This window comes from Balaenoptera ricei, chromosome 9 (genome assembly GCF_028023285.1).
Source record: "Balaenoptera ricei isolate mBalRic1 chromosome 9, mBalRic1.hap2, whole genome shotgun sequence".
Lineage (NCBI taxonomy): Eukaryota > Metazoa > Chordata > Mammalia > Artiodactyla > Balaenopteridae > Balaenoptera > Balaenoptera ricei.
This window is the reverse complement of record NC_082647.1, coordinates 14,967,589-14,984,623: the sequence shown is the minus strand read 5'-3', so window position 1 is coordinate 14,984,623 and position 17,035 is coordinate 14,967,589. Positions and strand designations below refer to the sequence as shown.

The 17,035-nt window shown below is 43.8% G+C and overlaps 1 protein-coding gene across 1 annotated transcript in view; it reads right to left on the bottom strand.

Moving 5' to 3' along the window:
• ZC3HAV1 (zinc finger CCCH-type containing, antiviral 1) overlaps positions 1 to 9,315 on the bottom strand; it is a 62,767-nt gene extending 53,452 nt beyond the window's left edge. Inside the window, exon 1 of the mRNA XM_059933251.1 lies at positions 8,663 to 9,315. Coding sequence (XP_059789234.1) covers positions 8,663 to 8,970 — 308 coding nt within the window. The 5' untranslated portion in view covers positions 8,971 to 9,315. The remainder of the gene's footprint in view (positions 1 to 8,662) is intronic.
• Positions 9,316 to 17,035: the final 7,720 nt, after the last annotated feature.

Genomic DNA, 17,035 nt, shown 5'->3' with positions numbered 1-17,035 from the left:
CAACAGGAGAGGCCGCGGTAGTGAGAGGCCCGCGCATCGCGATGAAGAGTGGCCCCCACTTGCCGCAACTAGAGAAAGCCCTCGCACAGAAACGAAGACCCAACACAGCCATAAACAAATACCTTAAAAAAAACCCAAAACACAGTGAGGGACTTCCCTGGTGGCCCAGTGGTTAAGACTCTGCGCTTCCACTGCAGGGAGCGCGGGTTCGATCTCTGGTCTGGGAATTAAGATCCCACACGCCTCACAGCATGGCCAAAATAAATAAATAAATAAAAACACAATGAGGCACAATTTCACATTCCTTATATTGGCATAATTTGTAAAAGGCTGATGACATCAATTGGCAAGGATATGAAACACGGGAATGCTCACATTTTTCTGGTGGGAGTAAAACTTGGTATACAAACCTGGAAAACAATTTGGTATTGTCTCCTAAAGCTTAAGTATGGAAATTCTGGTACTAGATACCTAGGTAACTTTTGCACGTTTACACAAGGAAAGAGATACCAAAATATTACAGTTTGTAATAGCAAAAAACTGAAAACAATCTATATTTTAATAACAAGAAAATTGATATATAAATTGCGTACGTTTGTACGAAAGAAAGCTATTGTTTATAAAAGAAAGAACTAGAGCAGTCCCTCTCCTAAAATTTGTGGGGTTTGAGGCATGATAAAATGGAGGCCCATACACCAAATATCTAAACACTTTAAAGTAATTAATCAAGCTAAGAAATGGTTCAATAAAATATGTTCTAATATATATTCTCTCTTCCTATCTTGACAAACATACTTTCATAATGACCTGCAAGGCCAAGTTTGAATTTAGAATGCTCAGACTCCTTTGAGCTCTATGAATAGGATGTAGTAAAATGAAGAAAGAAAGCCGCTGGGACTTCCCTGGTGGTCCAGCAGTTGAGACTCCGTGCTTCCACTGCAGGGGGCACGGGTTCAATACCTGCTCTGGAGCTAAGATCCCGCATGCCAGTGCGGTGCAGCCAAAAAGTTAAAGACAGCCCCCACTCCCAACTCCAGCCCCCCTCGTCTCTTCTCCCCCTCAGGCTCTGTCCCACATTGCCAGCACCATCATACAGAGGCAATGAACATGCCAGCCTGTACATCCAAATTCCTTCCACGTGTAGGAAGACCCAGGGAAGAAGCCCACTCAGGCTCTGGAAGTGGGCTTGGGAATTCTAGGGTCCTGGGAACCCAGAGCATAGTCTAGAACAAGGGTAGGGGCCACAGATGGAGGCCACTGGTTCTGGATGAGCACGATTCCTTAACCCCAGACTCCTCAATAAGTGAGTAGGTATACAGTTGGGCTGGAATAGGACCTGTAAAGCAGAGGGCCCAGGGCAGAAGTCCACCTTGCCCAGGTCTCAAGGTGGTACAGAAACAGGGCTTTGTATATTAGAGGTGAGTCTCAGAAACATTATGCTGTGCAAACAAGAGCAAAATAAAGCAAGTATTTGCATACCTAGTATTGATGTAATTTATAGGCTTGAAAACAGGCAAAATAATCCTAAATGTTGCTTAGAAATAAACACATGGGGACTTCCCTGGTGGCACAGTGTTTAAGAATCCACCTGCCAATGCAGGGGACATGGGTTCGATCCCTGGTCCAGGAAGATCCCACATGCCACAGAGCAACTAAGCCCGTGAGCCACAACTACTGAGCCTGCACTCTACAGCCCGCACACCACAACTACTGAGCCTGCATGCCACAACTACTGAAGCCCATGTGCCTAGAGCCCATGCTTCACAACAAGAGAAGCCACCTCAATGAGAAGCCCGCGCACCGCAACAAAGAGTAGCCCCCGCTCACTGCAGCTAGAGAAAGCCTGCGCGCAGCAACAAAGACCCAATGCAGACAAAAATAATTAAATAAAATTTATAAAATAAAAATAAAAGAAATAAACACATGTGTAGGGATTTCTCTGGTGGTCCAGTGGTTAAGACTCCGTGCTCCCAATGCAGGGGGTCCGGGTTGAATCCCTGGTCAGGGAACTAGATCCTGCATGTCACAATTAAAAGAGCCTGCGTGCTGCAACTAAATATCCCACATGCCACAACGAAAATCCTGCATGCGGCAACAAAGATCCCGTGTGCCGCAACTAAGACCCAGCACAGCCAAATAAATAAATAAATAAGTGTTTTTTTAAATAAAATTAAAATTAAAAAAGAAATAAACACGTGTAGAAAAATAATAAATGTGTGGGGAAAATAAATATCAAATGCAGAACAGTGTTGTGGGATTGTAAATTGGTATGCCCATTATGGAAAACAGTATGGAGTTCCTCAAAAAATTAAAAATAGAACACCATATGATCCAGCAATCCCACTTCTGGGTATATATCCAAAGGAAATGATATCAGTATCTTGAAGAAATATTTGCACTCCCAAGTTCAATGTAGCGTTATTCACAATAGCCAAAATATGGAAACAACCTAAGTGTCCATCCACAGATGAATGGATAAAGAAAATGTGGTTTATATGTATAAGACGAAATATTATTCAACCATGAAAAGAAGGAAATTCTGCCATTTGTGACATGCATGAACCTAAAAGACATCATGCTAAGTGAAATAAGACAGACACAGAAAGATAAAACAAAACAAAACAAAACAAAAACCTGCATGATCTCACTTATACATGGAATCTAAGAAAGTCAAACACGTAGAAAAGGAGAATACAATGGTAGTTGCCAGAGATTTGGGTGGGGGAGGAGGGATGTTGGTCAAAGGGTACAAACTTTCAGTTATAAGATGAATAAGTTCTGGAGATCTAAGGTACAGCATGGTGACCATGGTTGATAATAAATATTGTATACTTGAAGTTTGCTAAGAGCATTGATATTAAGTGTTCTAACCATCAGGGACTTCCCTGGTGGTGCAGTAGTTAAGAATCCACCTGCCAATGCAGGAGACTCGGGTTCGATCCCTGGTCCAGGAAGATCCCACATGCCACGGAGCAACTAAGCCCATGCACCACAACTACTGAGCCTGCACTCTAGAGCCCATGAGCCACAACTACTGAAGCCTGTGCACCTAGAGCCCGTGCTCCATAACAAGAGAAGCCACCGCAGTGAGAAGCCCGTGCACCACAATGAAGAATAGCCCCCGCTCGCCACGACTAGAGAAAGCCCGTGTGCAGCAACAAAGACCCAACGCAGTCAAAAATAAATATATAAATAAATAAATTTATTTTTAAAAAAGTGTTCTCACCATCAAAAAAATGGGGGTAAATAGATGAGGTGATAAATAGGTTAATCAGCTTGACTGAGGGAATCACTTCACAATGTATACATATAACAAACTATCACATTGTACACCTTAAATATATACAATATTTATTAGTCAATCGTACCTAAAGCTGGTATGTTTATCTCTAGTTATCACCTCTAAAATGGGGGAGATGATCAAAGGTGAGAATTCAGGGGGTTTTAACTGTGCAATATTTTATTTCTGAAGCTGATTTGTGGGTACACAGATATTCACTGTATGCTTTATACATTCTCGTAAGACTTAAATATCACCTAATAAAAACTTTAATGAGAAAATTCTTTTAAAATTAAAAAATAAGATAACATTGTATACCCTTCAGATTGGCATAAATCAAAAAAATCTGATAATACTAAGTGCTAGTTGGCTATAAAATGGGGAAACTGAGACATCAAACATGAAAACGTAAATTGGTACAACCACTTATACTACACTGATTTGTCAGAATCCTGAAAAGCTGAAGCTGTGCAAGAACTGAACCCAGCAATTCCATTTCCTAATGATCTACCTTGGAGAAGCTCTTGCCATGAGCACCAAGAGAATGTACAGTCTTGGCAGCATGCTTTTTTGTAGCAAAAAATTAGAAATATTCTAAATGCCCATTATTGCAGGAATAGGTGCTGAACTGTGGTGTAAATCATATGGTGAAATACTATTGAACTGCGGTATAAATCATATGATGAAATACTATATGGCTGTTAAGATGAATAAACTAGATCCTTATAACAACATGAATAGATCTTCAAAACATAACATTGGGTAAAAATTCTAAAACACATAAAACAATACTACATTTTGTATATGAATACAAATATATATGAGAGGAAATTTTTAAATCATGGAAGGGCAGGGCACACCCCAAAATCATGATTAAAGTTGCTTCTGGGGAAAGAGGGAAATGAGACTAGGGAAGAGAAAAAAACAATAACCTTAGGCTTGTTATGGTATTTATTTTATTTTAAAATAAAAAAAGCAAAAATAGAAATATAAATATTTATTCTGGGAGGTGAATTATAAGCTTATTATACTATATATTCTTTCATATAGTATAGCTTTCATTATATACTCAGAATATATATACTCTGATGCTTGTTGTACTACTCTTTGCATTTTTTTGGTTGGTTTTTTTTTTTCAATTTATGAAATTGTCAATTCGTTTTCTTCCTGTCTACCCATCCCCATCCAAAGTTTCAGTTATGCAAACGGAAAGGCATACAAACAGGAAAGAGCCCAGAGGAAACACCCACATTAGCAGAAACCACAAAGCTAGTTGAAGACAGACAGCCTGCTTTAAACAGTTAAACAGAAATCATGCTTGCAAAACAATATCTTGACCTTGAATTAATGAAAGATCATACTTCATACAGCTACTTGACGACACCAGTAGCTAAGTTAAGAAGTTATGCAGATCTGGGTTCAACACTAACTTTGCCACCTATCTGCTATGTGACCTTCAGTAAAATTCTAAACAGCTCTAGGCCTGAGTTACATTAAGATGGGACTTAGGGACTTCCCGGGTGGTCCAGTGGTTAAGAATCCGCCTTCCAATTCAGGGGACATGGGTTAGATCTCTGGTCAGGAAACTAAGATCCCACAGGCCGCAGGGCAACTAAGCTCGCGAGCTGCAACTACTGAGCCCACGCACGCTCTATAGCCCACACGCCACAACTAGAGAGAAGCCCATGAGCTGCAACGAAGAGCCCACGTGCCGCAACTGAGACCCGATGCAGCCAAATAAATAAATTAAATAAATAAATATAAAAAAAAAAAAAGATGAGACTTACAACACCTACCTCAGGAATCATAATAGAGACGAACTTGCATACCATCTCTAAAGTGCTTATCATAGTACTTGGTAGACAGTTATTTGTTCAACAAATGGTAGTTATTATTTGTGCCAGAACTGGGATTAGAACTCCATGTGTGGGTGTATGTTTCAGCAAAGCAAACAGAAATACCGAAAATGATGGACCAAAACTAATTATCCAATAGTGAAGCAAGCCCTGTTGTCAACTAAAATGTATAGTTAAAAGCAACATCAGAGAGACTTCCCTGGTGGCACAGTGGTTAAGAATCCGCCTGCCAATGCAGGGGACACGGGTTCGAGCCCTGGTCCGGGAAGATCCCACATGTCAGGGAGCAACTAAGCCCGTGTGCCACAACTACTGAGCCTGCACTCTAGAGCCCGCGAGCCACAACTACTGAAGACCGCACGCCTAGAGCCTGAGATCCACAACAAGAAGCCCCAGCAATGAGAAGCCCACACACCGCAATGAAGAGTGGCCCCCGCTCGCTGCAACTAGAGAAAGCCCGCACACAGCAACGAAGACCCAACACAGCCAAAAATTTAAAAAATTTTAAAAATAAAAGCAACATAAGAGAAAAGACCAGAACAGCAGAACTGATAGGAGAAATTCCACCTATAAATAATAGTACTACAGAGAAAAATGTAGAAGTCCAGCAAAAGGCAAGCTATCCTCATGCAGACAGAGAACAGTTACTAAACTGAATGGTAACCTCAGCATGGGTATCAACTGGTCAACAGCGCCCACCAACCTATAATCCACAAAGAAAGCCCTTAGACTCCCACGTGTCAAGTATTAGAAGATGAGGATTTATAAGTTGCTAAGAAAGGGAAAATATTTTAAAACATACTTGGGAAAAAAATGTATTTTCTAGGCTTTTAGGCAAAAGAAAAAGACTCCTCCCAAGGGTCCTTATTATGAGGACACAATATACATTAATGGATTAAAAATTTGTAATTCCCAAACTCAAAAGTGATATAAAAAGATTTTAAAAATAAGACTGGACCCATACATTTAAGAAATAAGAATTTATCACTCAACTAAAAAAAAAAAAAAAAAAAAAAAAGACTTTAATGAATTCTCCAGAGAATCCACCCAAACTTGCATAGACCAAATTATTCCTACAGACCATATTATTCATATAGAACATATTATTCCTCTTCTAAAATATAAAAAAGTACAGGTTAACTACCCAACTTACGAGCTTAAAATGGTTTTGAGTTGCAAACAACAACAACAAAATAATAACAACAATAATAAAACAAAAAACTAAAGTTTCTAAACCTACTGCATGTAACAAATTAAAACAGTTTCTAAATATATTAAATATATAACATATTGAAACAATTATGAAATATGACTGTGTAGGTTTTTTTCCCTGAAAATGAAAGTCCAAGTATAGGGCAATCAGAGAAATTTGAACACTAACTGGATATTATATGATATTAAAATTATAACCGTAGGGACTTCCCTGGTGGCGCAACGGTTAAGAATCTGCCTGCCAATGCAGGGGACACTGGTTCGAGCCCTGGTCTGGGAAGATCCCACATGCCGCAGAGCAACTAAGCCTGTACGCCCCCCAACTACTGAGCCTGTGCTCTAGAGCCTGTGAGCCACAACTACTGAGCCCTCGTGCCGCAACTACTGAAGCCCACGCGCCTAGAACCGGTGCTCCGCAACTAGAGACGCCACCACAATGAGAAGCCCACGCACCGCAACAAAGAGTAGCTCCCACTCGCCGCAACTAGAGAAAGCCCGTGCGCAGCAACAAAGACCCAACGCAGCCAAAAATAAATAAATGAGTAAATAAATTTATAAAAAGAAAATATAATCGTAAAAAAAAGTGATCACTGTACTGTGGTTATACTAATAAAATAGAGTCTTTAATCTTTGGAGATACTAAAGTATTTACAAAGCAAATAATCTCTGGCATTTGGTTTAAAGTAACACGTTTGAGTTGGGGACAGGGATGGGGAGGGGAGAATAAATGAACCAAGACTGGCCTTACTGTACTTTGAAAACTGTTGAACCGATGAGCACATAGGGTTCATCATTCTCTTTTCTTTACTTTAGTGTATGTTGAAAATATTCATAGTAAAAAATTAAAAGATAAGAAGCCTATGCATTTAAAACTAATAGCCAACACCAACTGGTGAAGAATTTTTCACAACAGAAAAGATAACAAAGCCTTCCATCTCCATTGTTATTCGGTAGAGTGCTAGAATGTTCCTTCCTTTTTTCTATTCTCTACGCTCTTTTCCTCCTTCCTGATTTCATCTGCCGACTTAGATGACTCCTTCCATACACATAACTTTCTGAAACTCAGAAATAGACTTTCAAATTGTTGCCTCACGACATAATAAATATTTCTTTTTAATAACAATGGAGCATATTTTTAAAATTTTAGTTTTGCTCTAAACAAATTTTTTAAAAAACTTATCTCATCTACCCCATCCATTTAAAACATCTGTCTTTTGTATGTTTTATCATACAAGTAGTGCGAGTGAGTAATCTAAAGTTTTTCACTAATAAGCACATGCTGAAAAGTTTGATGACCACCATTTTGGACACTAAGACACCACTTAAAGTTTTTAAGGATGGAGGAAGTGTGACAAGTACTACATCAAGAAAAACAATTTAGCAGAAGTACATACGGATAGGAAAGATGGGGAGAAAGACTATGGTCAGAGAAAATCATTCAGTAGGAAGGCCGGGGCAGCGGATGTACACAAGGAAGCCATCTTTGTAGATGTGACGACTAAACCCAAGGAAGTGAGGGCTCTCGGGGAGAGACCTGGAACACAGGTACATCAAAAGGCTTAACTGAAACCTTGGGGCACACCTATATTCAGGAAACAGAAAAGGAACAAGTGGGAACACAGAAGCAGCTGCCTAGGAGATATGGCACACTGTTTCAAAGTGGTCCCAAGGGTAGGCGGTCAACGGTGCAGGCCACCGCGGGGCCCACGGGAAAGGAGCTCTGGAAGAGGACCCATCATTGGTAACCTTGAATAGAACCATTCTGGTCTTGGTGGTGCGGGCTAGAATCAGATATCAGAAAAGTGATAATGAGGGGAAAGGAGGCGCTTGGAAAGGAAGGCCAAGCAGAGACCCGCAGCTCGCCGCGATGGAGACAGACCCCGGGGTCGAGCCGTCTGGGGGGCTGGGAAGACCGCACAACACCTAGGCGGTAAGGTAGCAGAGAGGGGACGACTCAAGATTCCAGAGAATGGAGGCATTTTCTTTCGTTCCCAAACCTGCCTCCAAATTGTCTAGGCCCTGGCTTGCCCAAAAGTACTTTATCCTTATGGAGGTGGGGAGTTCATCGTAGTCTTCACCGGGGCGGTAGCGCGCTAGTCATATTCAAAGGAAGGTCTGAAGGCGCTGGAGGGAAGGGAACCTTCGAGAGCAGAAGCACGGGCCCAGCAAGAAGGGATGCAGAGGAGGGAGCAGCTGGAGGAAGAGGCATCGGGTGCGAGGTCCCCGCGAGGGCGCACCCCTCGCGGAGCAGCAGCCGCGACAGTCCTCCCAGACCGGGACCCGGGGAGACGCCCCTCCCTCCCAGGGCACTCACCGCTCCGACTGCGAATAGTGGCACCGGCCCAGCAGGTTGAGCTTGCAGAGGTGCAGGTTTCCGCAGGGTTTGCTGCAGTACTTGCGACGGCAGACCCGGGCTCGAGTGGTGGCCACCACGGACCGGATGACCCCGTCCTTGCCGCCCGTCTCCAACACCACGAAGCGGTCGGACCCGGCCTCTTCCAGCACCTCGCAGAGCTGCGCCTCGGAGAGCTGCATCTCGTCGAGCAGCGCTTCCAGGGCCATGCGGCCCCCGTGGGCGCACAGGATTTTGGTGATGAAGCAGCATACCCCCGGGTCCGCCATGGCGCGCTGCGCTGGCCTGGCCGCGGCGCGGGACTCTGCTCCAGGGAGAATCGAAACTTAGAGTCCCGGGGGCGGGCGCGGGCGGCGCGCGGGCTGGGCGCGCCCCGGGCGGGGGAGCGTGCGCTCTCCGCCGCTGCTAGCCGAGCCCAGCGGTTTCGGTTTCCCAATAAGCTTGGGTCGAGAGGCCAAATCTCACCGACGCGGTCCCTGTGTCAGATTTAAAGTCAATCGCGACGGTAACCTAGTGGAAAGAGGGCGAACAAGCGCGGGCTAATCTGCAGGCGACCGCGGCGACCACCGGACGGCTCCTCGAGGGTCAGGTTCCCCAGCTGGGCACCGAGAGGCTTCTTCGGAAAGAAGAGAAACTAAAACTGATCTCGGAGCTCTGGTGGGGTTTTTATAAACCAGCCAGAGTGACGAATGACGCGAGTCTTGAGAGCTCTCTTGAGGAGTCCTAGGTTCTCTACCCCACCCATTCCCGGAAAGAACAGACCCAAGTGAGCGCTTGCTCCGAGCCCGTCGCCCTGCCTCCGGTATTAGTGAATCTTTACAACTCCCATGAGTTAGATATTGTTATCCTCACTCTACTTGAGGAAGTAATTTGAGTAAACACAGCCTACAAGCTGGAGCCTGGGAACCTGAGGTTCCCCAAATCTGGCCCCCAGATCGTGGTCCGCCTGGCCAGGACCAATGTGAACTTTCTCTCACACCACCCTTCCTTCTCAAAGGACAACGATTATTGCTCTCCCTCTTTTTTGCCTTCTTATGAGCTCTTTGAAGAACCACTTCTTGACACATTCTTGCCTGTCTACAGTCGCTAACAGAGGTGCCCCAGACACCGCTTAATCCCTGATAGCAATCAGTCACAGTCGGGCAGGCAGGCTTAGACATATCCCAAGGCTTCAGATAGGTTCCTCTCTCTGGATATTTGGACAAGACCTTTTCCCCCAGTGGGGACGCACTTGGACCCCCAGAGTTGGTATAAAGTGAGAACGTTTGAACTACAGAAGATACAGAAAGAAATTTTATCTGAGTTTCTCTTAATCTGACTAAAGCAAAGCCTCCTGAAAATACAGCTACCTTTAAACCCCTTCCAAGGGAGTTTCCTGCTAATTCAGTTGCCCTGGAGACACAAGGTCCATTGCAATTAGCATCAAAAAGCCCAGTAGAACCTTCCATACTCTCCCACTGAAGTCCTAAAAACCCCCCTTTTGTTAAATTGAGATATATAAAGTTACTTCAGGCTATTCCAGGAGGTTTCCATTATTGGAAACTCCCCCCCTTCCAATGCTAAATAAATCTGGTCTTTTCTCTTTTTAATCTGTCTATTGTCAGTTAATTTGCAGGACCTAATCACTGGACTCAAATTGCAAGAGGCAAAAGGTTTTCCTCCCAACACTCCCAGGTGAAATGGGTCATTGATCGGATAAGTAATAAACCTTTTTTTAAATGATAGAATTCAGTTGTCAAACTAGAAACTCTTCAGAATGATTAATGTGCATTCTCAGATTGATAATTCATGGTTGATGATCCGTCTCTTAGGAATACAGTACTTTGGTATGAAAACCAGAGAAAGCTAGGTTCCCTCTAGCTATTACTTTATAGTTTCCTTTAATCCACTTGGCCTGATTTGTGGTCTGACAGGTTCCCAGGGACTGGGCTTTCAATATCAAATCAATTGAATTCACCACAGTATCTTCTGTGTGGCCCTTACTTTAGTTAGTCACTCTGAACATACAGAAGTTTAAGAAATAGTCCCTGCACTCAAGGAGCTTATGTTTGGGAAGACATGAAAAAACATTAAAACATAAGGGAATCCGTGGTTAAGTGCTGCAATGGGGTATAAAGGAGGTTGGAGAAGAGTACAGCTTGGCTAGAGTGGTTGGGATTAGAGATATAAAATTCCCCTCAATCTGAGGCCCTGAGAAACAGTTTAAGGGGTTGTGGAGAGGAAAAAAAAGCAGAGATTTAGGAAATTCGTGTTGTCACAGGTTGGGTTCTCCAGGAAGCAGACACTGATAATGGAGTTGAGAGTACAGAAGATCTCCTGGAGTGTAACACCAGAGAAAGTCAAGGGAAGAAGCAGGATTGGTCTGTGAGGGCTGTCAGACCACGATGCAGACCTCACAAAGTCTCTGCCGGCCCAACGGGAGCAGGAGACTAGCCTCGGGCAGAAAAGCCTAGGCCCTTGTACCACTGCCTTGGATGGTCATTGGCAGGGGCCGCTGGAGCAGTGCGTGACTTCAGCTCAGTCACTGAGGTGAATCCTGAAGGAGCTGAAGCTGGAGGCGCTCAGCTAAGCACACTCCTTGCAGCTGGGAAGCAAGCCCTGCCTTGAAGGGAAATCTCAGTGACGCCCTGTGTCCGCTCTAGTCCATCTTTTGTGCCACGTGGATCTGTTGCTTCTCCATCTGTACTCGGGAAACAGCTTTTTCAGCACTCTGATGGGCCGCTCTTCCTGAAAAATAACTTAGGAGAGGGAAGTTAACGGAATGAACTACAGCTTCTGTCACTGCACCTGGTTGTAGGACCACAACTGATCCTCATCATTTCCCTCCATCACCATCCATTTCTTTTTCTTTTTTCTTTTTTTATTGAAGTATATTTGATTTACAATATTGTATTAATTTCAGGTGTACAGAAAAGTGATTCAGTTATACATATGTATGTATCTATATATTTTTTGGATTCTTCTCCATTGTTGTTTATTACAAGGTATTGAATATAGTTCCCTGTGCTATGCAGTAAATCCTTGTTGTTTATCTATTTTATATATAGTAGTGTGCATCTGTTAATCTCACATACTCCCGATTTATCCCTCCCTTCCCTTCCCCTTCGGTAACCATAAGTTTATTTTCTGTGTCTGTGAGTCTATTTCTGTTTTGTAAAAAAGTTCATTTGTACTATTTTTTAGATTCCACATATAAGTGATATCATATAGTATTTGTCTTTCTCTGACTTATTTTACTTAGTATGATAATGTCTAGGTCCATCCATGTTGCTACAAATGGCATTATTTCATTCTTTTTTATGGCTAATATTCTATTGTATATACTACATCTTCTTTATCCATTTGCTGATGGACACTTAGGTTGCTTCCATGTCTTGGCTATTGTAAATAGTGCTGCTAAGAATATTGGGGTGCACGTATCTTTTCAAATTAGAACTTTCATCTTTTCCAGGTATATACCCAGGAGCGTGATTGCTGGATCATATGGTAGCTCTATTTTTAGTTTTCTAAGGAAACTCCATACTGTTTTCCATAGTGGCTACACCAATTTACATTCCCACCAACGTGCAGGAGGGTTCCCTTTTCTTCACACCCTCTCCAGCATTTATTATTTGTAGACTTTTTGATGATGGCACCACTATCCATTTCTAATTCCCCTCACCCTAAGGTGGTCTCAGTCGATCACCTGGGTGGGTACCCCAAACCCTCATTCCTAAGAGGTCCGAGCACCTTCTCAGACCACCATTGCTGCTCTTGTCTTGTCCATTCACAGTCACAGTTGGGCAAAAGAGTACCAGTTGACACACAAATAGGTCACTGGAGTACACACATATTCCTCCCTGCCCCCTCTAACCTGCCCTACCTCCTGCTGACCAGGTCAATTACCTCTGATAAGACAGTGATCCCTTGTCTTGCTGCTGGTCTCTCACCATGAGGAGGGCAAAGTGCCTGGTGGCAGCCATAACGTGTAATCCAATGGGATCTTTGCTGTATCCCCAGGCAAGAATGTGCCCCTTTTGGGGACCAAGACCTCTAATTTTGCAGAGCCCGGACTTGTGGGGACAGGGAAGCTCAGTGGATCTGTGGGAGAGCAAAACTTGCCGCCCCAAAATATCACTTTAGCGTGTGGATTATTTCCAGCTGAAAATAATCAAGGCCCAAAAGACTCAGGAAGAAAATCTGACCTTCCCACAACTGCCTAAAAAAATTTTAGCTAGAGGGTCTGTTCCCAAATAGAGCTATCACCAGAGATACCTGCCAAGAATATGGGCTGGGGCGGGAGGGGAAACACTAAACAGGGCCTAGAGGTCAGAGTCCATTCTGTGTCCCATTATGTCTGCGTGACCCAGCAAACATTTATTTACCAAACATTTGCTTTTTCATCTTCAAAGGGGAAGAAGGCCGTGTGAACGGCCTTCTTCCCCTTTGAAGTCCCAAACCACCACCCCCAACATCCTCTTTTGTCTTTAGCTGAAGATGGTATTTAAGGTGAGGGTTTCAGCTATTTGGGGGACTTACTCAGTTTTCCTGGGTCTCTCCCATGTATACATGTTATTCAACTTTGATTTCCTTCTGTTAATCTGTCTTATGTCAGTTTAATTCTTTGACCAGCCAGAAGAACCTGGAAAGGTAGAGGAAAATTTCTTCCTCCCCAATGGGTCATTGGAATGATGCTAACTGAGGCCACTCATGCTTCCACCCACTGTGGAAGACACACATATTCTTTCTACGGGGGACACAGCACCATACTACGTTATCTGACTGAAGGAGTATACTACGATGTCCTGGAGGAAATGTAATCACTGCAGTATATTGCCTCTATGCTGGAGCTTCGGCTGCACCTCTAACTGACCATTCCAATATCTTATCTATCCAGCAGCTTTGGGATTATACTGTGTGTGATATGACCCTTACATCCCATGTTCATGGGCCCATTCCTCTATTTCCTGTAATGGAAAGAATCTTCTGGTCAGATACTGTGTTATGTGGGATCCCATGTCTGTGGATCAGGCAATCTTCAAGCCTCCAGAGAGTGGTGCTACTGAGGTTCTGCAGGCAGGAAAGGCAACCCCATACCTGGAATCAGTGTCTATTCCTGAGACAGTAAACCTCTGGCCCTTCCAGGAGAAAAAGATGTCACAATGTCACAACTGGTCACCAAGTATCCTATTGGTCTCCTTAAGGAATAGTGCTTAGCCTTGGTCTTAATGGCTGGCACATTGGACATTTAGAGGTGGCAGTAGCTATATTTGTTTTGGTAAATGACAGTCCACGCTGTAGGTTTTTGTATCGCCTCCATCTCTTTTGCCACTGTAGGCTCTTTGTTCGGTACCCATCACGTAGCAGGGGTGGGACAGCGGCTCTGACAAAGGCTGGCTACATTAACTGGCCAAATTACTTTGTCTAGTTGGTACATCTTTTGTAATGGATATTTACTAGTGGGCTTAACATATTATACAAACAACTTCCCACTTTGCGTCCATTCCTACAAGTTCATCCAGGTGCCTCTATTCCAGCTCTTCTTGTCTCTGATTTTACAATCTTTTTCTTTCAGGTCCTCCACCCACCAGCCAGGCCACACACCACTGTCCATGAGTCCACATTTATTCTAACCTTGGGCCATTCTCCTTCCACACAACGCAGATGACCTGGTGCACACCTCAAAGCTCCTCCCATTGGGGAGATTTTCCTTCACCACCGTTTTTCAAGGCCTCCCCTGAGTATGACTGTAATGTAGCTGCCTTCCATTTTCAGCTTGTGCCCACATACTGAGGGGACTCATCCATACTCCCAGCTTGGTCTTTTTCTTCTTCCTTTACTGGTTACATGGGACCCCCCCCCCTTCATACGGCCATAGGTATAAGCTGGTGGAGGGGTGCTGGTGCAAGTGTAATGAGTGACATGGGGATCTGGGCTACTTGTTCATACAGTTTCCTTGTACCTCCTAAATCCTGTATCCTGAGAGAGTACTCCTTTGTCAATAAATTCTGTGTACAATCTTATATTCCAACTTACTCGATAGAGATTTCTCAGAATGGTCAGGTTGGAAATCAAAATACAGCACTCATTTTACAGGATTGACAAGGAAAGGAGAAGAGAGGAGAGGAAATACTTGGATAGCTAGAGAGATTTTTTGTTTGTTTGCTTATTTATTGCTGTTGTTTTACTGGAAGATCTGGGCATATCTGAAAATTTCAAAGAAATATATCTGGGGAGAGTGCAAAGCTGCAGTTGCTTGGACACGTTAGCGTGATATCAGGCTATGTGAATCAGTTGAACCACCAATCAGGGAGGGAAGAAAACATACACAAGGCAGTGACGAGTTAGCCATGCCAAGTCATAGAAATTTAAAGTACATAAACCTTGGAGGGTTGAGTCAGATGGAATGTCCAAAGTCCATGGCAAACAGATGCTCTCCAGGAGATATGGGAGTCAGAGGGGGCATTAGTCAGCCAGACAGGGGAGGGCAGAGATGGGGAGCAGGCAGGCGGGGTTTTCCTACGTTGAACTTGGCAGCAGCAAGGCGCCCTGGGAGGAAGAGAACTGGGACGGGATGGAGCTGGAGTATACAGGTGGAGGGGTTGACTTCAGAGTGAGAAGGGTCATTTCCCTCTTTGAGGATGAATTTAGACTTTGCTTTGGTGGTGTTAAAGTGAGGAACTTCAGGCTGCAGACCTTTCGATAACACTCGTCTGAAGGCACAGGCCACAGGCATGCAGACAATGGCTTGATGTGGCAGCCAGCAAGTCCCACCTCCTGATATTTACACCCTTGTATAGTCCCCTCCCACAATGCATATGACTGATCTCTGTAATCAGTGGGATATGACAGCAATGACGGCGTGAGTTTCGAAGCTAGGTCATAAAAAACATTGTGACTTCCTTGTTCACTCTTTTATCACTCACTGTAGGGAAGCCAGCTGATATGTTGTGTGGACCCTCAAGAGGCCCTATGGAAAGGCCCATATGACAGGTAACAAACGCCTCCTGTCCACAACTAGCACTACCTTGCCAGGCATGTGGATGAGCCCCTTGGAATGGGATCCTTCAGCTCCAGCCAAGAGGTCCAATGACTAGATCCCCACAGCTGACAGCTCGACTTGAACCTCGGGAGAGACTCTGAGCCAGAGCCACCCACCTAAGCTACTCAGCAGTATGGGAGCTACTCAGTAACCATGGGAGATAAGAATATTGATTGCTTTAAGCTATTAAGCTTGGGGGTAAATTGTTATGCAGCAATGGATAATTAATACAACATCCCCAAATACACAAAGTAACAAAGGTCCAAAACACAAAGTAATGTGGACTGTGTAAGGAAACCAGGGAGGTAATCAGGTCCAGAGGAGGAATAAAAGAACAGATTAAGTGAAGCGAGCAGATGAGAGGGAGTGGGAATTACAACAGGTTATCAGGTTGTGTGTGACTGGGAGAGACAACAGGGAACTCATGATTTCTGAGACCACTTTATGGAAGGTCAGGACGTGGCGGGGCATGGCAGGCAGAGAGAGGCCCACAGCAGGCTGCGTCAGGGCGGCCTTTCATGGCTTCTTCCCTGAGTACTAGTCCCCTTGGGGTAGAACAGGACTGGGGCTGTGCCCTGAACCCTCTGGCACTGGGCGGGATGCTGACAAGACCACCAGGCCCTAAGCATTTACTATGTGTTAAGTGCTTTAAATAATATGAAAACTTAAGCAAATGTGGCATTCATACCATGGAACATTATTCAGCCATCAGAAGGAATGAACTACTAGTATATCCTATAATGTGAATGAGCCTGGAAAACGTTATGATAAGTGCAAGAAGGCAAAGACAAAGGGTCATATACTGTATGATTCCATTTATATGAAATGTCCAGAATAGGCAAATCCACAGAGACAGAAAATAGACTGATGGTTGTCAGGAGCCCAGGAAAAGAGTGAATAGGGAGTGACTGCTAACAGGTACACGTTTCTTTTGGAGGTAACGAAAACGTTCTAAAATTAGATAATGGTGACGCACATTCTCGTGAACATACAAAAACCCCATTAAATTGTACACTTTAAAGTAGTGAACTTTATGGCATGTAAATTATATCTCAATAAAAAAACAATATGAAGATGGAAGCACATGTAATAGCATTGACCATGTGCCCAGCACTGTTCTAAATGCTTTCTGTGTATAATTTGTTTAACTTTCACAACCAATGGACGTAGGAGGTAAGAACTATTATTATCATCTTCCATTTACAGGTGAGAAAACTGAAGCCCAGAGAGGTTAAGTGATTTGCCCAGGTCACACAGCTAAAGCAAGTACTAGAGCCAAGAACTGAACCCAGGCAGTCTATCTCCTGAAGCTA